The 23731-nt window shown below is 38.5% G+C and overlaps 2 protein-coding genes across 2 annotated transcripts; both read left to right on the plus strand.

The window, feature by feature from the left end:
• The first annotated feature begins 21241 nt into the window (after positions 1-21241).
• Positions 21242-21634, plus strand: LOC138908970 (uncharacterized). The gene has a single exon (XM_070199845.1). It carries the CDS (start codon positions 21242-21244, stop codon positions 21632-21634), a length of 393 nt encoding a protein of 130 aa, XP_070055946.1.
• On the plus strand, positions 21631-22713 carry LOC138908973 (uncharacterized). Its single transcript, XM_070199847.1, has 2 exons — positions 21631-21703; positions 22136-22713. The coding sequence occupies exons 1-2, from the start codon at positions 21631-21633 to the stop codon at positions 22711-22713; spliced, it is 651 nt and encodes a 216-aa protein (XP_070055948.1).
• The last annotated feature ends 1018 nt before the right edge of the window (positions 22714-23731 follow it).

Genomic DNA, 23731 nt, shown 5'->3' on the forward strand with positions numbered 1-23731 from the left:
TTAAGACAAAGGACATATCCCAAGAGAGATTACGTGGAAGATACATATGAGAATGGACCAACGAGTATTTAGTAGTTGACTTAGGAAGAGCCTAGTTATGGCTAGACAAGAGGATACAGAAAAATCAGCATATCATGCAAAATAAACGTAGTGAACCCCAACATAGTGAATTTAGTCTCATAGATATGACATCGTGATCCTTGAGAGATATTCATATAGGTGTTGGTGTAGATAAAGGCACCGTATAAGTGTTACGAAAATAAAAGAGAGTGCCACTAGGGAGACAATTTAAATTTCAGTTTAGAAGCTACACTATGAGCACAATGGTGCGGAGGTAAGTAACTAAGGATAATTATAGGCGAGTAAGAGCATAAAAAATTCCGTCGGGTATACGATGTAATAAGCTCACAACTTTACAAGAGTCAGAGGGTCTCCCCTAAGTACTATAACGAAAGACTAGCTGAGGAAATAAGGAAGAAGTCTTCAACCTAAGCACAGTGTCCTAAAGAGGAAATGATCTTGTATCAATAGTCTTACTACAACATTATATGCACTCCAAAAAAAATGGCACCTATCATGGCTAATGAACGGGAAGTAAAAACCAAAATTGATATTTGAGATCATATGAGTTACAAGAAATTCCAGTATTCGGGGGGTACTAAGATAAGCCAAGCATTCATGCAGCAAGTGGTAGAACGACCAGAAATAGTAATTGCTTATGTTTAAAGGCCAATGAGAAGGTACGAAAGGAAATCTATGGTGCTAGCAAGTTAATGGAAGGTTGCGAGTAGTATAAATAGATATGTGTAGGTCGCAACCTAAAGTATGGTAGAGTGATAATGTGTTAGGTAGATAGGAGTAAGAATAAGAAAAGGTGGGTAAGAAGGTGATAAGAATAGGTAAGGCCTCGGGAGTAAGCCCATCAAAACAAGAGAGCTAATAGTTTCCGTAAGTTATAGAAAGCTCGGTATAGCCTGAATGAACTTGGAGGAGTGTAGGACGAGGAACAATTATGAGAGATGAAATGCTGCCTGGTAGTAGAATAAGGGTGTAACTGTGATAGATAAGAGGATGACATTTATGCCTTTGATTGAGTAATGATTTAAAGAAAAGGGGTTTCATAAATTGCACATGATTAGAATACCCCATAAGATGAATCACGTTGGGATGCTATGAAAATACGATTGAAGTATAGTATCGTCCCTAGGTGGATCAGGAAAATCACTTCAAATGTTCCCTGATGCGACTTGAGCCCTAATGATAATGTATTACGTAAGAGGTTTCAAGTTATCAGCGGTAGATTATGGATCAACATTAATGTGAATCACCAATAGATGGATAAAAGTTCCAAAGTATGAGAGAAGATTAAAATGTCCTTCTTTAGATGAACAGTAATAAGGAAGCATTAAAGGACTTAGATTTATACATATAGGATAAGCAGTGAGAGAGTAATACGGAGTTGGTTAGCAGACCTCGATAATAATAAACTGAAGTAAGTATTATGATATAGTATAACCTACCAAGATTTAGTAAAACCATAAGCATGGATATCCAAGGCTAGGAAACAAGATATAACAATAGTCGCAAGTTCGACAAAGTACCAAGCGAAGAACTTCAGTACGCCTATAGATGCCCAGAGGGACAGCTTATCATAATTCTGTATATTCACAAAGTGAGGCCTAGAGGCTAAAAACTAGAGGAAAAAGGAGAGAAAAGTCGCATAGGTGCACATACAAGGTCAGAGTAGTACATGCTGCATGACGGACGGTAGCAACAGTTAGGAGATTGGAAGAATTCCGATCATAAGTCGTAGTGTGAGAAAGAGGCATAAAGAGGGGAATGCCTTGGCATTTGGATTTATTCACAGAACAGTTGCCTAGATGGTAAGGAGAGTAATAAAGTATTTTTAAGAGCTATAGGTTATCAAAATAATAAGCGCATCGGACAACATTCGAGGATGAATGTTCCAAAGAGGGGAATGATGTTACACCCCATATTTTCGTATGTAAAAGTACGTCGTAAGTCAATTGATATAAACTCAAGAAGGATGAAATCCTTCTACAAGGCTAATGAAGATTTATCGAAGTGTTAAGTAAGTTAGGATGAATGAGACATGTTAATCATAATTTAAATGAGTGTAAAGTCATAATATGACTATATATGATGTTTGGATATAAAATATAAAGTTTGAAAAAAATCGGATTTAACTTACGGAAAAATCGAGTTAAGAATTGCCTTGTAATGAGCCGTTTTGAGAAATTAAATTCGTAAGCTTTATGATATAATTTCGGGACATAGCTCATACCAAAATTAAGGTCTTGGAACCTAGTTTCCAAAGGTCCAAACTATTTATTCATACGACATCGGGGATAGAGAAATATGGATTTCTAAAGTAGGGTCGCCAAGTCACGTCGCCGCAATTCGGAAAAATTGACAGGTTTATAGGTCAAGTTACGAGGCAGTTTTCTCCCAATCTATTGAGAGTTACAGAGAGATATTTATATGAATTTAAATCCCCATGTGTCTAATTTCTAACGCTGAAAATCATTTGTCAATACGATATCGGAGTAGACAGATACAAGTGTCCGATGTTGCACTGCTCAAGCAGCCATGCAGACAACTTACCCACCTGCTTGGAGAATTGAGGTGGTGGGCTTATAAGTGGTCTTATCCCCTTATATCTCGTCAAAATACAGAGAATACTTACAAAAAAACTCTTAAGCTCTCCAAGAACTGGTCCAAGAAATTCCAAGCAAGATCAACATCTCTTTCACGAAATCAAGAAGCGATAATATTAGAACGATCCCTATGACATAAGTATCACTATACAGCCTCTCTTTTTCTTTGTAGTTTGAGTTTTGGAAGGTAATTCATGGTTAAGAAAACTCATAATTTCTGTATTTAAGCTTTTAAATATAAAGGAAGGTTGATAAATTCGTTTCCTAATAGTTAGAACTCACGGGACGATGATCGGAAGCTGTGAGTTCGATTTATTTCACTTTTAATGGATTGTTTTGTAGTCCACTCATGTTGGCTTATTGTGCTGCTGATTTATGGAGTTTGGTAGGATAAAAGGGCATGGAGAAATGTCACATGTGGTAGGGTAGTGGGCTTGTCTCTCGTCGTTGTAATTTCAAGCTAATTGATAACTTGTTGATTGGGTGTGTTATGGTATATTGGGGGTTTTTGTTGGATTAAAGGTCCCGAATTGTAGTAGGTTATTTTTGAGTTGTGGGTTATATATATTGACCCATGACCAGATGACGTTATATATGCATATATTATGTGTATATGGGATATAGGAAAAGGTTATGGCATTACATACGCACCACCACCTGATCAGTTGGTATACGTTGATAATTTCGCCCATAGTGGCCGAGATGATATGATGGGATGCCCTCAGAGGCTTGATTATGTTATGTACCCATATACCTATGCATGGTATGGCATTTATAAATATATGCATGACATTAGAAATATCTCATGATTCACAGAGCTATTCAGACTTACAGGTTGAGTCTTTTACTCCATGTTTCTTTTATGTCTATTATATTCTGCTTTTCATGCCTTACATACTTGGTACTTTATTTGTACTAACGTCCCTTTTGCCCGGGGACACTGTGTTTTATGCCTGCAGATCCTGATAGATAGGTTGAGAGTCCTCCTAGTAGGCTATCAGCTCAGCAAAAGGTGTTGGTACACTCCACTTGCTCCGTAGTTACTTATTTGGTCAGTATGCTTTGGACATGTATTTATTGGTATTGCGGGGCCCTGTCCCGTCCTTTATGCCGTTTATGTACTCTTAGAGGCTTGTAGACAGATGTCATGTATATTAAAGATTGTATGGCCTTGTCGGCCTATGTTCAGTGTACGAGTGATTATTTTGGTCTTATAGGCCCGTATGTCATTTGTATAAGTTTGTATTACACGTTGGGTCGTCCTATGTCGAGTATTCCCTTTTGTTTTATTCTGGTTATCTTATGACGCCCCTTCTGGCCCATTTACCCATAATGGTATGATAAGAAAGATATATTACGTTGATACTCGGTTGAGTAAGGCACATGGTGCCCGTCGCGGCCTTGCAGTTTAGGCCGTGACATAGAATTTGAAGTCTGACTCCCAACTGGAACAGGTTGTTCATCAATCTCCATAGCCAAGTTTCTTCAAGAATTTGAAGAAATTGAAAAATTGATTAAAGATTTTAAAAATTGCGGAAATGAAGAATCGAGTTTCAAGCTTAATAGTTTAGCTTGACTGCCCTGATACCATGAACTGATAATGGGTGCTTACCTAGTTGAAGAAGAAGAAGGAAGAAGCAGAGAAATAGAGAGAAGGAGAAGTATGCATGTAATGAGAGAATTGTATATCATTGCATTACACCCATATGTATAAAGATTAGAGATATATATAGGATTAGTTCCATCTCTAATTAACTAACATTAACAACTTAAGTAGCCATTAGGGACTAACTAATCAACTGTAGGAAATTACTCTAATGCCCTTATTTTAACTAGCTATGTTACATCTTTCTCTACAAGAAGTGATCCAACTCCCACAAAATGACTAGAACCAAAGCTTCAACCTTTTGCTCGAGGTAGATGTTACTTCTCATTGTTTAAAGAATTTTTTTTTTCGTTTTCTATGTAACTATAAAGTCTAGGAGTTAGGGGCGGGGCGTGTTTGGTGTAATGAATAATCATCTTAATTTAAAGATATGATCCAAAGGTTGAATTGGTGATATATAATAATACAATGGAGCCAATTAGGTTTACTACTGTGAGGAGGCTTATGGTTCAGAAAGGAAAAATAGAAGTTGTGTTTGTGAATTACGTGATGAAGAAGACGATGCGTTCTTTTAGGATTTTTGAAGTAAATTCCGAAGTTATGAGAAAGAATCCACTATTAGTTTACTTATAAAAATCTGTTGCAATAAAAATAGTGTAGAAAGTTAAAAAAATTTGGAGAGTATTTTTGTTAACAATCAATTATTTTTTAAAAATTATGCAATGCTTTAATACACCAAACCAAACAGTGGATAAGAAATAATCTCCACATAACTAATACCAGCATAACTAATTCTAAGCATTACTAATACACCATATTCAACATTATTCTTATACCTCCTACCAAATGACCCCTTAGTCTCTTTCATTTTATATTAACCACTGTATTCTTGTATTATGAGTGTATCAAAAGAAGAAAAAAGAGTAACAAAGAAGGAGATAAGTTCTATTCTGGGTCTTTGGGGAGCTTGTAAAATCATAGGTTAAGTTCTACTCCGGATATAGTTTCTTTGGTGAGCTTGTAAAATCATAAGGTAGAACTGAATGGTAAACGAGCAAAACTATAAGACATGGAATCAACTCAACTTTGTGAAGCTAATAAGAAAGCCTTGTTACCCAAGGGGAGTAGATATAGGTACCAACCTAGTCGACTAGTTTTTATTAGTTCAGTTGTGTTCTCATGTAGGTTTTTATATGGGGTAATATTGATAAACGACAGGTGGATGTTCGACGAGTCGACACGTGGAAGTAAAGACATATAAAATATGAGTTAGCAAATAGATGATACCGATTATAAATATGTGACCGATGCTGAATAAGTTACAAAAGGCATTAGAACCGGGAGCGAAGATTTGAAAGGAAGACACCGGTTGGAAAAGACATCATTTAATGAGCAGTCGTTACAAAGAATCTCTGTATTAATGCTCAGCGTTATTCAACCATCAATAAGGGTTTTACTTGTATTAAAAAAAGGCTTGATTTGGGGATCTTGTCACCCTGAATAGAGCTATAAATAGGAGAATTCATATCCATTGTAGGACATGAAATATTTTGTATGCACAAAAGTCAAAATTTGCTCTTATTCTATAAAACTTCTTTCTCTCTCTTTTGTTCTCATACTGTTCTTATTATTTCCATCGGAAGAGCTGAGCTCGCAGTCAAGCTTGTATTATCTTCAAATTTAATTAATTAATTTATTTCTAATATTAGCTATTTTATATTCTTGGATCAAAATAATTTATGTGTCTATAAACCACATTATAAATTTTTAAATGTATCGCTTTACGGGTAAATAATTTGGCGTCCACCATGGGACATAGATAATTGTATTATTACTTTGATCCATTCATTTATTTCTAATGCAATTTGACACTTTTCTTTAGTAAAAGAAAAATCAGATATGGCAGATAATGATGTGAACAACTCTTTCAATGTTGGAACAAACAAAGAACATAAGGATGTGTTCCAGCGTGATGATTCAACAAGTTAAACTAGCAACGAATGAGATGAAATAACTCCAGTTCGCAAAGAACGAAATCCTCGGCATATGAGAAGTTCAACTCCTGATGATATGACGATAAACGTTGAAACGGTCAAAGTTTTGAGAGCACAACAAAGGGAAGTTATGAATCATCTCTCAAGACAAGACCAAGTGATGATAGATTTGAAACATGCGCTTTTGGTTGCTTTCAATAACTCCAATGGAGGAGTTCGAGTTCCTTCTAGTGTGCCTGCAAATCAAACAGTGCAAAGAACCGATAACATCGCTTCAAGGGGGAGTTCAATTTTAATAAAAATGAGGTAGGTGGTGCATGTAGCAGATCCGGGAATGACAACAATGCTAATGATCCTTTCAAAATGGAATGAACGAATGGACTAAAATATTAAAGAGTCCATGCTCGGATGGATCAGATTCTAGGAGCACCACTGGTGTTAAAGAGACCAGATTCAAAGAAGTATACACAGTTGCTGTTCAAACCAAGTGCGGCCCCGGAATTGATTTCGAAAAGATTTAAGATGCCCAATATCCCGAAGTATGATGGGACTTTGGAGTTCGGATCCACAAGAGTATATCACAACTTATACTATGGCTGTAAAGGGAAATGACTTGGCCCCGAACGAGATAGAGTCTGTCCTGTTGAAGAAATTTGGCGAAACCCTAACGAAGGTTGCTATAACTTGGTATTCTTTTCTACTTGAGAATTCAATTGACTCTTTTAAAATGCTTGCAGATTCTTTCATTAAAGCTCATGCCGGAGCAAGAAAAGTTCAAGCTAGAAAGGCGAACATATTCAGAATTCTCAAGGAGAGTCTAAACTATTGCGAGAGTTCGTGATCCGATTTCAGAAGGAGATGATGTTGTTACTGGCAGTACCGGACGAGTGGGCAGCTGAAGCATTCACCAAAGGTCTCAATCCACTGAGCTCCAATGCCTCCAGGAAATTGAAGGAAAGACTGCTGGAATTTTAGGCAACCACATGGGCATATGCCCACAATTGTTATGAATCAAAAATCAGAATTGAAGATGATCAATTGAGCTCTTCGGTGTCATCCAAGGGTCTCAATTTCGATCAGAATCATGATAAGTTCAAAACTAATTTTGATGTAGATCGGAGGTCTTCCAGAAGCCTTTTCCAGCTTTACAAAAGAACTAATGGGTGTGAAAATAAAGGATTTCAGTCATCGGACAAGTTTGCTTCCGATAGAAGGGTGGATCGAGGTCGGAGTAGTAGAGCTTTACAGGAGAAGGAACCATCGAGGTCCCAAGATTCAAAATACCCCCGATTATCCAATTACAACTTTAATGTTGTTTGGTCGAACTGGTTTTGGCTATGAGAAACTTTAAAGAGACAAGATTTCCAAAACCAATTCAATTGGATCCTAATCAAAAGGATCCTAATCTATGGTGTGAATTTCATGGAACACATAGCCACATGACTGGGGATAGTTGTCACCTTCGGGAGGAGGTTGCAGCATTATTGAAGAATGGTCACCTTAGAGAATTTCTAAGTGATCGGGCAAAAAGTAATTATGGGAGGAATCGAGATGTTGTGGAACCAGCTATTAAACCAGCTGCAGGGTCACCTTGCCTAACGATAAACATGATCTTTGATGTTGTTGAAGTAAATGGAGTGACAGTTTCAGCAGTAAAGAAGACAAAGATATCGGTAACCCATGGAAAGAGAATCTGAGAAGCATCAGAAGATGATGAAATTACCTTCATGAAAGAAGATGCTAATGGCCTTCTTTTACCACACAATGATGCTCTGGTAATTTCACTTAAATGTTTTAGATTTTAAAATTAAACCTGTGTTGGTTGATCCAGAAAGTTCAGCCAATATCATTTAGTTGAGAGTTTTGGAATAAGCAAAGTTAACCGGAAACATAGTTCCGATAACAAAGCTTCTGGTCGGGTTCAACCTAATGAGTGTAACGACCCAAGGAGAGATTTTATTGCCCACGCATGCCGAAGGCATAACAAAGACCACTTTGTTCGAAGTGGTTGATAGCAACATGGGATACAACGTGATCCTTGGAAGGCTGTGGATTCATTAAATGAATATTGTACCATCAACCTATCATCAATTGTTGACGTTCCCAACACCGAAAGGGATCAAGTAAATCAGAGGTGATCAACCTACAGAAAGGGAAATGAATGTAGTAACCTTATCCAGCAACAAGGCGGAAGGAACGAATAAATAGCAACTCCATGAACCAGTGTCCTCTTCTATTCCGGTTAAAGGTGATGTGGAAGATTAGTCATCGGATTTCTATCAGGTGCCGAGATCTTTCCAGGTACCGGAGGAAGCAGATGCTACAAAGTCGTCCGTAGAGGAATTGGAACAAATCACTTTGTTCACGGAGTTCCCGGATAAAAAGGTTTACCTAAGAATGGGATTAAATCCCGAACTCAGACTTAAATATTGAATTTTTAAAAGATAACTTTGATTGTTTTGCATGATCTCTTTCTGATATGACAGGGATGTGGCTGTCCATAAGTTAAGTTTGGACCCTAATTTTTCGCCAGGGAAGCAAAAGAAACGGCCAATACCCGAGGTCAGGAACAAGTTTGTTAAAGAGGAGGCAACTCGATTATTAAATATAGGTTTAATTCGCGAGGTACATTATCCTGTCTGGCTAGCTAACGTAGTAATTGTTCCTAAAAAGAATAATAAAATTCGAATATGTGTAGATTATAAAGATTTGAATAAGGCATGCCCTAAAGACTCTTTCCCCTTGCCAAACATTGACCAAATGATTGATGCTATGGCCGAGCATGAGTTAATGAGCTTTCTTGATGCCTATTCTGGATATAATCAAATTAGGATGCACCCGGAGGATCAACAAAAAACCTCGTTCATCAACATTTTGGCACTTATTGCTTCAATGTGATACTTTTCGGGCATAAGAATGCCGGAGCCACTTATCAATGACTCGTTAATAAAATGTCCGAACAACAAATTGCTAAAACTATGGAAATTTATATTGATGATATGTTGGTTAAGTCTTTTAATACAGGAATTCATTTGACTAATTTATAAGAGACATTCGACATTTTGAGGAAATACAACATAAACTTAACCTGGAAAATAATGCTTTTGGAGTTGGGTCCGAAAGGTTTTTTGGTTTTTTGATTTCCCAGAGAGGAATAGAAGTAAATCTCGACAAGATAAAGGTCATCGAGTATATGCCTAATCAATTGACAAGTGTAAAGGAAGAGCAAAGGTTGACCGGTAGGTTAGCGGCCCTTAGTAGATTTATATCAAGGTGTTCGTTGAAATGCCATCATTTCTTTTCACTTTTAAAAAAGAAGAATAATTTTGTGTGGACTCCGGAATGTCAGCAAGCATTGAAAGACCTAAAAAGGTACTTGTCTAGCCCTCTGTTAATGTCCAAAATGAAGGAAGGTGAGCAATTGCTAATTTATTTAGCAGTTTCGGAAGTTGCGGTAAGTGCAGTCTTGGTTCAGGAGGAAGAAGGTACAGAATTTTATATTTATTATGTTAGAAATTTTTTATCGGAGTGGAGACGCGTTATCCGTACTTGGAAAAGTTGGCTCTAGCTCTCGTAGTTGCCTCTCGAAAGCTTAGACCTTATTTTTAGTGCCACCCAATAGCCGTTGTGACCACTTTTCCTTTGAGGAACGTCCTTCATAAACCTGAATTGTCAGGTCAGTTTGATAAATGGACGGTAGAAATTTGTGAATTTGATATAGAATATAAAACTTAGAAAGAAATCAAGTCACAAGTTTTGGCTGACTTCGTGGCTGACTTTAATCTGGGAATGATGCCTTTAGCTACTAAAGAAGCAGTTCTGGTGTTGGCAACTGTCTTCGGTGTATAGACCTTTTACGGATGGAGCCTCCAATTTAAAAGGGTCCGATCTTGGGATAATATTGGTCACTCTTTCGGGAGAGACCCTAAGACATGCAATTAGAAATGTACTGTTGATTAACAATGAAGTCGAGTATGAGGCTTTGATTGCAGGACTAAAATCAGCCGGGGGACTGGGCTCCAAGGTAATTGAAATAAAGTGTGATTTCCAGCTACTAGTGAATCAAGTTTATGGGATCTTTGACACCAAAGAGGAGCGCATGCAACAGAACTTGAATAAAGTTCAAGTGTTACTTTCCTGATTCTGGGAATGGTCGATAATTCATATCCCAAGGGAAGAGAACGTGGAGGCAGACGCATTGGGCAATTTAGGTTCATCCACAAAAATGAAAGGAGCCGACTCTAGTGCAATCGTTCAACTTTCACATTCGATTTTGGACGTGGACGAATATTGTGAAGTTAACTCAACCAACCTGGTTTGGTATTGGAGAAATGAGTTTATCGAGTATTTAAGGCATGGAAAATTGCCTGAAGATCCGAAAGCTTCTCGGGCACTACGAACTAAAGTTGCTCGCTATTTCTTTGTTGATAGTCAATTATACCAAAGGTAGTTTCAAGGGCCATTGGCTCGGTGTTTCGGGACATCAGAGCCTGATTAGGTGATGAGAGAAGTTCATGAAGGGGTGTGCGAAAATCATTCCGGTGCGAACTCATTGGTTCTGACATTAATAAGGGCTAGCTATTATTGGCCCCGAATGGAACGAGGCACGAAGGAATTTGTACAAAAATGTGATAAGTATCAGCATCATGCGCAGTTAGTGCATCAATCGGTAGAGCTTTTGCATTCAGTGGTGTCACCGTGGCCATTCATGAAATGGGGAATGGATATAAATGGCCCCTTACCTCAAGGGCCCGGGCAGGTAGAATTTCTTTTGGTTTTAACTGATTATTTTACTAAATGGGTTGAAGCATGTGCTTAAAAAAAGATTGGAGAGCGAGAATGATTGATTTCATATGGGATCACATGATACCAAAAGAAATTGCCCATGACAATGGGCCACAATTTATAGGTTCCAAAGTCACAAAGTTTTTGGAATGATTGAAGGTCAAAAGGATCACATCTTCTCCATATCATCCAAGCACTAACAGACAAGTGGAGTCAACCAACAAAGTTATAATCCAAAACCTCAAAAAAAAATTAGAGTATGCAAAAGGTAATTGGTCAGAAGAGCTACCGGGAGTGTTATAGGCAAACCGAACAACGATGAAGTCAGGCACAGTAGAAATACCATTTTCACTTGTGTACGGTGCAGAAGCTTTGATCCTAGTAGAGATTGGGGAACCAAGGATAAGGTATTTTTGGGCAAATAAAGAGGTAAATAGTGAAGCAATGTTGATTAAGTTAGATTTGCTTGAAGAGCATCGAAATCTAGCATATGTGAGGATGGTGGCACAAAAATAGGGGATGGAAGGATATTACAACCGCAAAATAAATCTTCGATATTTCAAAGTTGGAAATTTGGTTTTGGGAAAACTAACTAAAATTACCCGAGAGGTTAATTCCGAGATGCTAGGACCAACGTGGGAAGGACCTTACTGAGTTTCAGCTATAACCGGTAAAGGTTCATATTGTTGACGACTAATTTGACCCTCCCTTTTTAAATTAATTTATTTATACTTAATAATTTACAATAAATATTTTAAAGTGTTTTCTAGTAACAAATACCTATTTTTACAAATTAAGTGATAGTTTTGAAATTAATCGCGTAGTATTAACACTACATAATTACAAATATATTTACTATTTTTTATATTATTAAAATAATTCTTATATATACATTACATAGGTTCTAAAATTAATTTGATAAATTACTCTTAAATTTCTAGTTAATTAGGCCATTATGTTGGTATTTCGAATTAGTGTTGCAATTTAGGAAAAATAAAGTGTTTTATAAATAGTTAATTCAAATAACAAGTAGCATATATAGTAATTATAATTATTCCATATTTATTGAAAATTATTAAGTTTATATAAATTAAATTCAAAAAGAAATTAAAAGACAAAGGCTACAATAGCAATTCTCAAATCAAAGACAAAGTGACCATCCCTTAAATCATTTTTGGCCAAATTAACAAGCCCAAACCGAAAATTCACCCAACCCAAACACCCATATCTTTTCACTATGGTGATCCCAGCCACTCTCTTTGCACCAATCGGCTTGTGACACGTCACCATCCCTTACCACTCACACAAGAAACACAAACAGATCTGAGCCGTTCGTTCCTTAGATCAACGACTCACAGTTGGTCTCTATTTCTTTTTAATTAAACCTCAGAAATCTTATCTCAACCATCCAAATTCTTTTGATCCAACATCCCCCGATTTTCCCCACTTAAATCATTTCTACAAAATCTAATTACCAAATAATCGGAGCCGTTGCTCAACATATCCAACGACTCCCATTCCATCTTTCATCTTTAATCCTAAAGACTAACCCTATCCCCCTAGAAACCCTAATCATTTCCCCTCCATACAGCCGCCTTCATTTCAATTTTCTCTCTTTTTTCTCTCATCTCAATTAACCATCTCTCTCAGAACCTTGCACAAATTCATGCAAGGTTACTCGAAAATACTATAAATCATCTATCCTGTCCTTGCTACACCAGGAATCTTGCTTTCAATCACAAATCCAGGACTCCTAAATTCGAAACCCTAAGCTCAAAGAAGAAATCATCTGATTTTCTCTCATAAGTCAAAATCGGAGCCTGAAACTACCCTTTACCTTCTGAAATCCGCAAATATTGCTGCAAATTCGCTTCTTTTTTAAATCACAAATTCAAACACCCAAATCCTGAAACCCTAGACTCAAGAATGCAACATCAAATCTCCAATTTTCCTTCGTGTTCCATCAAATCGGAGCATGCATGGAGTCATCTTAGTGTTTATTATGAGGATTCGATGTCCAAAGGTCAAACTCAGTGACCATGTTTCCCCCTCTGTTTCTCTCTGATTTTTTACTCAATCTTGCTATTATCATCTACCATGAGTCACTCTCCACTATTGCTTTGAATCTGTGAAGCCCCAGAGCCTTAAATGACACTATAAAAAGGAGACTTTAATGTTATCACCAACACAACCTAACATTGAAAAACACCTATACAATAGTCTAAGAGCAATTCTGAGATTAAAAAACATAGGGTAAGGTCCTTATTGATTTCTTTTTTCTGTTTTTTGAGTATTATCACTGCTTCGAGTTTGAAGCTTTTTAGGTCTTAAGCAACTAAGAGATATCCTCGTTTTGTCTGCTGCCCTCAAAAAGGTCAGTGCATTCCTAATCTCTCTCTTTTTCATCTTATATGAACTTTATGAATATGTTAGTTATATTCTGAGAATTATAGTTATTTATGGTGTTTGTAATTAGTATGGGAATGCTTATGTTATGTTATAATAGTATATTGTCTGCATAATTACTTGTCCTGCCTTTTGAGTTTTTAATTAATGATTAATCAAGTTATTAAATGATTCTTGATGATTTTCATTTATGAGTTACAACAGTCCACATGTTAAAGTTGTAATGTGCCTTGAATGATTGTTCATACTTACCTAAACTTCACAACCCATTATTGATGATTCTGCAGTAATCTTTACCTTTACATATTGTATCCCTGTATTCTGTTAGTCTTGTGGTTAAGTTTATTGTTTGATAATCTTGATTAAGATGAATCTGAAAGTTTATAAGTTCATGACATGAAAATCTGAGTGTCTAAATGCCTTCCTTCTCTATACCTGTATCTGCTAAACCTAAAGGCAACTTCTGGGCTGTTACTATGGCATCCACATGATTATACCTAACTGTTGGTTTCATTTGCATGAAACAATCTTGTGTAAGTTAACTTGTCTTCTTTTCATGAACCCTAATAGTTCTATTGTATATATTTTGTTAAGATAGAGTTATCCTTTTCTTCATAGATCAAGTCATGATCCTGTTTTGTTACAAATAACTGATAATTGTTGTTAAGCTGAACTTGGTTGTCTCATGATTAGTTAAAATCTTCAGTTACATGTTTAATTCGAAACTCACTTGATGTAGTACTTCCCTATCTTTAATCTCTTTAAACTACTGTTGGTTTTGTGAAGCTTACATGCATCTATCATTAAGTTATCTTACATAAAAGTAGGACTTAGTTATTCTGTTATAATCAAGTGATAATTTTTAAAATCTGAAGCATGAGTACTTCACACTTAGATACTAAGCAAGACTTATGTATGAGTTAAACTTGTTTTGATACAATATTTCCTTTATCTGTAATTCCCCCTCTTCATTGATATGTTTAACTTGATCCTGTAATGTGCAAAGCTCCCCTATCTGTATGAAGTCATAACTTCACTTGAAATGTCTGTGTGTAATAGACTAAATACTATATGTTCCCTGTTTGACTTCATGTTCTTGTCTTAAATTGTAGTCAGTCCTTTCCCTATTATTATTTTAAAATTGAACCTGATCCTTAAACCTTATGAAGTCCTTTGTTGATACTGTCTGAACATGATTGTTTAAAGCTAATACTATTAGGAATATGACTCTGTTGAATCCTTAGGGATCTCATGTTTATATATGTGAATTTGTAGTCGTGTTGAGAGTTTAATCTTATTCATGATATCTTTGATAACCTTTGTAAAAATGGTTAGCCATAACTGTTTTGTCTGAATCTTTACTGATGACCTTTAAAGTTCTAAGTAGTGTCACTAATCTCTTGTGTTGATGTATATATGAATTATGTCCCCACTTTCTTTATGAATGGGTTTTTACTCAATGATTTGCCCCTGTAACACCTTTAGTTTTCTCTTCTATATGTGTTCTAAAGTAAGACCTTTAGGTTTATCTGATATGTAATCTTTATTTGGTATCAAAGGTACTCTGTGTCCTCTTATGTTATACTATTATGGGGGAAAGTATATTTTTGTGGTAAGAGATACTATAGCACTTAGTTTATATTGAAAGCACCTCATTGATATTTAAACCCATAAGAAAAATATGTTGTTAGTGGTTAAGGATATTTGGGAGTGGAGTTTAACTCTAGGTTGGGCTGTCCTCCTTGGCACAAGCATTGCCCTGGGCCTTGAGTCCCTTGGGAACTTTGAAGTGTTGGGGTATTCAAAGGGGGCATCGACCTTGAGTAGAACTTCTTCCTTAGCCCTTAATTCATTAACACTTTTAGTTCTTTAGGGGTTTAGTATTTCGAAGAGGATGATATGGGAAACGGCTCAGGGGATGGTTATTAGAGTTGGTTGATTTCCCCTTTTTCCCACTTTGTACCCGTATCCCTAGTTTTATCTTTTACTTTCCAAAAAGGCAAGTTGTCCAAGCCCATGCAGTGCTATGAAATAGTGATGTAATCATTTTTCCCACTTGTATCAGTCCAAATTATCAATGAAAACATATTGCTTCGGATCTAAATGTGTCAAGTCTAAATATTTGTCAAATATCTGCGAATTAGGCCTACCTCCGGCAATGAGAGGTCGATGCGAATTTTAGTAAACGCGCTAGCTGTAATGCACGAATTATTTACTCTATGAGATTTCCTGCTTGTATAAATGAAGTAACTGGCTCTTGTTCCTTTTATTTTCTTTCTTCTTATTTTTCTTTTGCTTTATTATTATCCCCAAAAAGAAAAGAAAGTTGGTTTGTGTCAACCAAAACTGGCAGATCCACCATACAATCTGAGGTCAAAGGGAAAGATGTCAGTCGCAGAAAACCAAACTGGACATGCTCTGGTCATAGCCGACAACCCGGGGCGATCGGGGAAAAAAGACGATACCAGGAATGATGAAAACGTGGCAAGTATGGCCCAGGAAATGGAGTCTTTAAGGGAAGAAGTATAACATATTAGGGAACTAGCGCACCTGGTCGTGACAACACTTCCTCAACCACCTCGATTCCCTTCTTTGGATTCACTCTCTACCACTTTCCTTCCACATCACGCCAAAACCATAACACCCCAACTTCAGCTCCTACCGCTCAATTCATCCCTCCAGTAACCCCCGCTAACCCATCAAATCCCTTTATTCACACTCCTTACGTATCACAATACAATCAGACACCACAAAACCTGTCTATCACTACTAATGCAACTCACACACCTCCTCGTGATGGGGTCACTTTTTCTACTAGCCTGCACATACTTATGGCATATGCCGCCACCCATGAGCAGTACGTTCCCCTTGTATGTGTCATTTCTGAACCTACCTTTACAACACCTATCACGGTTAAGGTGCCTTATGAGATTGACCAATACATAGAGATGGAGAGGGAAGCCAGGCGTAAGGAAGAAGAATCAATATCTAAGCAGCTGCAAATATTGAGAAGGCAAATAAAGAGTCTCCAAGTTGCCCGGGGAAGTGAAAGTTTGGACTACGAGGATCTGTGCATTCATCCGGATGTGGATATGCCAGCAGGGTTTAAACCCCCAAAGTTCGATATCTTTGATGGGACGGGTGATCCTCATGCACATTTGGGGGCATATTGTGGCAAGTTAGTCGGAGTGGGGAGGAACGAGAAGCTAAGGATGAAATTATTTATAAGAAGTTTGAGGGGAGAAGCAGTCACCTGGTATACTTGACAGGATCCGCGGAATTGGAGAACTTGGAAAGATATGGTAGAGGAATTAATGAATCATTTTCGATTCAATATAGAGATCACTCCTGATCGGTTCGCACTGGTGATCCTGCAGAAAAAACCATTTAAGTCATTCCAAGAATATGCACGTCGGTGGAGGTCATAGGCCACCAAGGTGCAACCTCCACTGGGCGACAATGAATTAACCAAGTATTTCATCAGAGCCCAAGAGGAAATATACTCTGAAAAGATGATGGGAATGATAGGACAGAAATTCGCCGAGTTGGTCAAGATTGGAGATTTCTTGGAAGAAAGCATACAATCTGGTAAAGTACAATCCATGGAAGCAATGCAAGCGGACAGCAAGGCCATCCAATCAGGGTCAATCGGCAGCGAAAAGAATAAGAAATAGGAGGTCTCAGCAGTCGTCCCTTACTACCAACCCAACTCACATCACGGAAGCACATCTTATTCCACAAAAAACCATTCACCACCACCCATTTATGCTCTAGTCTATAACACCCAACCATATTACCACCCTCAACCACAATACAACCCTCATCGAGCCAACAATAACCAAAAGCCACAACGACCATATGCTCTTGTCCAAACCACTACTCACCAAAACCGACTTGCTTATGAACCATGCCCTCGTCCCAACTTTGAAGAAAGGGGTCCTAGAACTTATACCCCGCTTGCTGAGCCCCTAACTCAATTATTTGAGAGATTGAGAAGAGCATGATTGATACACCCTGTCGAAGGAAGGGTTCATAAACACCCCTCCAAGTATTTTGATGCCACTAAAAGATGTGTGTACCATTCCAATGTACCTGGGCATGATACTAAAGATTGTTTTAAGCTTAAAAAAATGAGATTGAAACTGTGATCAAGAGCAGAGCCATCCAGTGCACTCTGACACTGCCCAATGTGAATTGCAATCCACTGCCAAATCACTGAAACCAGGGAGCTTACATGATCACATTGGACGAATAGTATGACCTAAAGGGAACAATTGTCACTATAGGAAATGTAAACACTGCTAGGATCCCTCCTCAAAGAGCTCAAATAATTACATTACAACAGAGGCCTATAGTGATGGTTCAAACTTATCCGCAATAACCTGTCGCTGCTATAAGAGACGAAGAAAGTCGGGAATACAAAACTGTCCCATGGACGTACCAGCAAAAGGGAAAGGACAAAATGGCAGACTCTGCTGCAGCCCATGGTATGACTAGGTCTGGGAGATGCTACGCTCCTGAAGATGTCAATCGAGGAAACCCATGGAGAGAGAAAATTCAAAGGAGGAACATAACAGACCCAGAAGCCGTCGATATTTGGAAGAGAATGTCAAGCAACTAGTATTCTGTGGAAGAGTAGCTGAAGAAAACTCCAACACATATAATCATGAATCTGTTAATGAGTTCCGATGGTCATAAGGATGCCCTATTGAAAGTACTAAGTGGGGTGAGTGTACCAAGTAACACCACTAGCGAATCACTGGCCGCGACAATTGGGAAAATGGTCTAAGCAAATATGATCACTTTAAGAAGAGACGAACTTCCTGTCGAAGGTGCAAGTCACAACATGGCTCTTCACATCACTGTCAAATGCGGGGACAAAATAGTGTCCCGGGTGTTGGTCGATGGCGGGCCAGGAGTCAATAATTGTCCATTCTCCACCCTATGGGAGTTGGGAATTCATTTAAGGGAAGTCAAGGAAAGCCACGTAAGGGTGAGAGCTTTTGATGGTTTGCAAAAGGATGTTATTGGAGAAATATATTTGGCCTTGCAGATTAGGCCGATTGAACTCCCCATATTGTTTCAAGTAATGGATATCTCCTCTTCCTACAACTTGCTGCTGGGCAGGCCCTGGATACATATGGTAGGGGCCATCCATCCACTTTTCACCAATGCATGAAATTTGAGTGGGGATGCCAGGAGATCGTGGTTCATGGCGAGTGGGGTCACTCCGCTTATCTGGAGTATGCTGTTCCATTTATTGAAGGGCTAGATAGAGTTGCTTTCCATGAAGTGTAAATCATACAGACTACCAAAATGGAAAAGACTCAACAAAATTTGGGAATGCAGTCGCTATATAGGTCCAAGTTGGCTTTGAGGGAGATGATGAAATATGGATACAGGCCAGGAACAGGGCTGAGATCCAAGTCGAACGAAATCACAGATCCAATTAAACATAATGGGCAGAAAGGAAGGCCTGGCATGGGATATCAGCCTCCGAAAGGGAAATCTCGTACCGTTAGTTCTGAGAAAAAGGTTTTTGTGCCAGAGCATGTTGCAAGTTCGGGACAAAATTTTGTACCCGAAGATGGTATCATCGATGGGATGGGAAAGCTGTTCGTGAATATGATTGAAGAATCCTGTGAAGGGACTGACATCAAGACACCGACTATTAGGGATGCTGAACCAGGGGAAAAGCTACGGAATTGGACCGCCAGTCCATCTTTCGTTCGCCGGGAGTCTTGGTAGTATGGAACTGAAAAAGTTTTCTTTTGAAAAACGCACGGTCAATTGAGGCATGTACCGTGTTTGTACCTTTTTATCATTTGCCTCTTCTGAACGCTTAAGACATTCCTCTTTTGATGAAATAAAAGAATCATTTTCTCGAATATTACAACTTTATTTACCATTTTATTTATACTCAACGTTTCTTTTCAGTAATCAAACTGCCAAAAACCCGCGTTCCGCGATTATGACATGTAATGAAACCGTTAAGCGCAATGGCCCGTATTATGAGGAGTAAGACGAGAGCATGATGCTCGACAAAGCCCAATCTCAAAGAAACAGAAGTGGTCAACCTTGGAAGTGAAGAATATGTAAAAGAAACCATAATCAACATTCATCTAGAAGCCAAGCAAAAGGAAAAACGTATTGAGCTCCTCCGATAGTACATCGACGTGTTTACATGGTCCTATGATGACATGTCAGGATTAAGTACTGACATTGTCTCGCATCGGCTACCCACCGATCCTATTAAACCGCCGGTCAAGCAGAAACATAGAAGATTCAAACCTGACTTAAGTTTGAGGATAAAGGAAGAAGTGACCAAACATATAGAAGTGAATGTGGTAAGGGTCACCAATTATCCAAGCTGGTTTGCAAACATCATCCCAGTACCCAAGAAAAATGAAAAGATTAGAATATGTGTAGACTACCGAGATCTCAACAAAGATAGTCCAAAGGATGATTTCCCTCTACCAAATATCCACATCCTCATCGACAATTGCACGAAGCATGAACTACAGCCGGTTGTGGATTGTTTTGCTGGGTACCACCAAATCTTGATGCACGAGGAAGACGTAGATAAGACGGACTTCCCAAAACCTTGGGGAGTCTACTGTTATAGAGTTATGCCGTTCGGTCTCAAGAACGCCGGTGCCACCTATATAAGAGCCATGACAACCCTCTTTCACGACATGATTCATAAGGATATCGAAGTGTATTTGGATGATGTCATAATAAAGTCTCAAAAGAGTTTGGAGCACTTGGACGACTTGAGGAAATTTTTTGAACGCCTGCGAAGGAACTGTTTGAAGTTAAACTCAGTAAAGTGCACGTTCATAGTCCCCGCTGGAAAACTATTGGGCTTCATTGTAAGCAGGAAGGGGATAGAACTAGACCCATCGAAAATCAAGGCTATTTAGGAATTACCACCAACAAAGAGCAATAAAGATGTCATGAGTTTCCCGGGAAGATTGAATTGCATCAGTCGTTTCATATCCCAGTCCACGGTAATCTATGAACCCATTTTCAAACTATTGAAGAAAGATGCTGCCACAAAATGGACAGAAGAATGCCAGAAAGCCTTCGACAGAATGAAGGAGTATCTCTCAAACCCACTAGTGCTGGTTCCCCCCGAACCGGGGAAGCCATTGTTGCTCTATTTTTCATTCTGGGATAACTCATTCGGCTCTGTGTTGTGACATCATGATAAAACTAGGATGAAGGAGCAGGTCATCTACTACTTAAGCAAGAAGTTCACGCCATGCGAGGCCAAGTATACTTTGATAGAATGCACTTGTTGTTCTCTGACTTGGATTGCTCAAAAACTAAGGCATTACATGTCAGCATGTACTACACGCCTGATATCTTGCCTTGACCCACTCAAGTACATTTTCCATAAGCCAATGCCTATCGGAAAGCTAGCAAAATGGAAAATTCTCGTCAGCGAATTTGACATTGTGTACATAACTCAGAAGGCTATCAAAGGACAAGCTTTAATCGATCACCTCATAGATAATCTGGTGGATGGGGATTATGAGCCACTTACTATGTATTTTCCCGATGAAGAAGTGTTATTTACTGGAGAAGATATTGCAGAATTGTACTCTGGGTGGAGAATATTTTTCGATGGAGCAGCAAACTTCAAAGGAGTCAAAATTAGGGCAGTCCTTATTTCAGAATTTGGATAGCATTATCCAGCATTGGCAAAGATAAGATTCCCTTGCACTAATTATATGACTGAATACGAAGCATACATCCTCGGTATCAGAATGACAATCGACATGAATATTGAAGAACTTTTGGTCATAGGAGATTCGGATATGTTGATACACCAAGTCCAAGGGGAATGGTCCGCCAAGAATGTCAAGATACTTCCATACCTGCACTGCATGAAGGAGTTGTGTGAGAAGTTCACAAAGATTGAGTTCAAGCATGTCCCCAGGATTCAGAACGAGTTTGCCGACGCCTTTGCAACCCTATCATCTATGATTCAACATGCAGACAAGAGCTACATCGACCCTATCGAGGTAAAGATCAGGGATCAACATGTCTATTGCTTCCATGTAGATGAAGAACAACATAGTATACCATGGTATCACGACATAAAGAAATTCCTTGCAACCAGAGAATACCTAGAGGATGCTACTAATGGTCAAAAATGAGCCTTCAGGAGGCTGGAAAACCACTTTTTCCTCAACGAGGAAGTCCTGTACAGGAGGACCCAGAGTTAGGTTTGTTGAGATGTGTAGACGTCACTGTGGCAACCAGACTATTAGAGGAGATGCATGCAGGAACGTGCGGATCACACATGAATGGGTTCACATTAGCCAAGAATATCTTAAGAGCTGGATAGTTTTGGATAACTATGGAAAGCGACAGTATCCACTACGTGTAGAAGTGTCACCAGTGCCAGATTCATGGGGATTTCATCTGGGTTCCACCAAATGAGTTAAATATAATGGGTTCACCCTGGCCGTTCGCCGTATGGGGCATGGATGTGATTGGACTTATAGAGCCTTCTTCATCAAACAGACATTATTTCATCTTGGTAGCCATCGAATATTTTACTAAATAGGTCTAGGCATATACTTACAAGGCCTTCACGACGAAGGTAATGGCAGATTTCGTCCGAAACAATATCGTTTAAAGATTTGGGATACCAGAATCTATCATCACTGACAATGTTGCTAACCTCAACAATGACCTCATGAGAGAAATCTGCGAGAAGTTCAAAATCGTCCACCGCAATTCCACAGCCTACAGACCACAAATGAATGGGGTAGTCGAGGCAGCCAACAAGAATATCAAGAGAATTCTACGAAAGATAGTGGACGATCACAGACAATGGCTCGAGAAACTACCCTTTGCTTTACTAGGTTATCGGACTAACATGAGAACATCCACTGGGGCAATTCCGTACATCTTGGTATATGACACTGAAGTTGTAATACTCTCATATGTCGAGATATCGTCTTTAGGAGTCATTCAAGAGAAAAAATTGGATAACGTAGAGTGGATACGGGTCAAAGAGGAACAAATCATGCTCATTGACGAGAAAAGAATGGATGCAGTATGTCATGGTCACTTATATCAGAACAGGATGACCAGTGCATTTAACAAGAGAGTGAAGCCTTGCCAATTCATACCAGGGCAATTGGTTTTGAAGAAAATCTTTCCCCATGAAGAAGAAGCCAAAGGAAAGTTTGCACCTAACTGGCAAGGTCCTTACGTAGTCCACTGAGCACTGTCGGGTAGAGCTCTAATCTTGGCAGAAATGGACGGAAGAGTCAACACAAAGCTATCAACTCAGAAGCAATCAAGATATATTATGATTGAAGACAAATGGAGTTAGGTTTTTGATGTAACAGAACTACGTTCAACCTGACTTCCCACGGAGGGATACGTAGGCAACCCACATAGGGTTTGGTTCCTCTTCCCCCTTTTCACTTGTAATAGAAAAACCAAATATTACTTTTGTAAGTTACTCAGAAACTATGCCGACTTGGTTTCCTCAAAAAGGAATACATAGGCAATCCTCATCGAATTCAGCCATCTTTTGTAATTAAACTACGTTCTAGCCTGATTCCACTTAGATACGTAGGTTGTCTGAGTCAGACTCAGCCATTTTCATTCTTAATTTCATCATTTCGCATCTATTGTAATCGAACTATGCTTTGACCTTATTCCATTTGGATACGTAGACTTCCTGAGTCAGGATCAGTCATCTTAATCATATTTCATCATAATCTATGAACTACGTTCAGACCTGATTCTATTTTGGATACGTAGGCAACTTGAAAGGGTTAGGTCATAACCTAGGAAAAGCCTTATTATGCATTAGTTCAAATTAGGATGCAGTCATGACAACAACCAGCCGTGTTGGTAGGATCATTATGAGAGGTCGACATCAATAAGAAAAAGTTTTCAAGAGGATATGCTCGCGTGTGGAGAACCTTTTGTAACATGTCATAATCCGGAACAACGAAATTTGCCTTAAAAAACAAAGTGTTTTCAAAATGTTTTCTAAAAACAATATATATATATATATATATATATATATATATATATATATATATACACACACTAATCTGTTCCATCTACCAGACTTCATGGCACGATCATGTTCAAAGGCCGGGGTAAACCAACACTGTGGTCGACACAAACCAACTTCCTCCCCCCCCTACTAATAAGAAGTTTCTTTAAGTACAGGGTCGACAGGGAGGGAAGCAGTAAGACCACTTGCCTAAGATAATCTCTCT

This window comes from Nicotiana tomentosiformis, chromosome 1 (assembly GCF_000390325.3).
Source record: "Nicotiana tomentosiformis chromosome 1, ASM39032v3, whole genome shotgun sequence".
Classification (NCBI taxonomy): domain Eukaryota; kingdom Viridiplantae; phylum Streptophyta; class Magnoliopsida; order Solanales; family Solanaceae; genus Nicotiana; species Nicotiana tomentosiformis.

Bases quoted from the DNA above. Each gene is read 5' to 3' on its own strand.
- LOC138908970 (XM_070199845.1), top strand. From the start codon at position 21,242: ATGACAATCGACATGAATATTGAAGAACTTTTGGTCATAGGAGATTCG.
- LOC138908973 (XM_070199847.1), top strand. From the start codon at position 21,631: ATGAGCCTTCAGGAGGCTGGAAAACCACTTTTTCCTCAACGAGGAAGT. The intron at 21,704-22,135 runs GTTTGTTGAGAT...TTGGGATACCAG, and splicing joins ACAGGAGGACCCAGAGTTAG to AATCTATCATCACTGACAAT.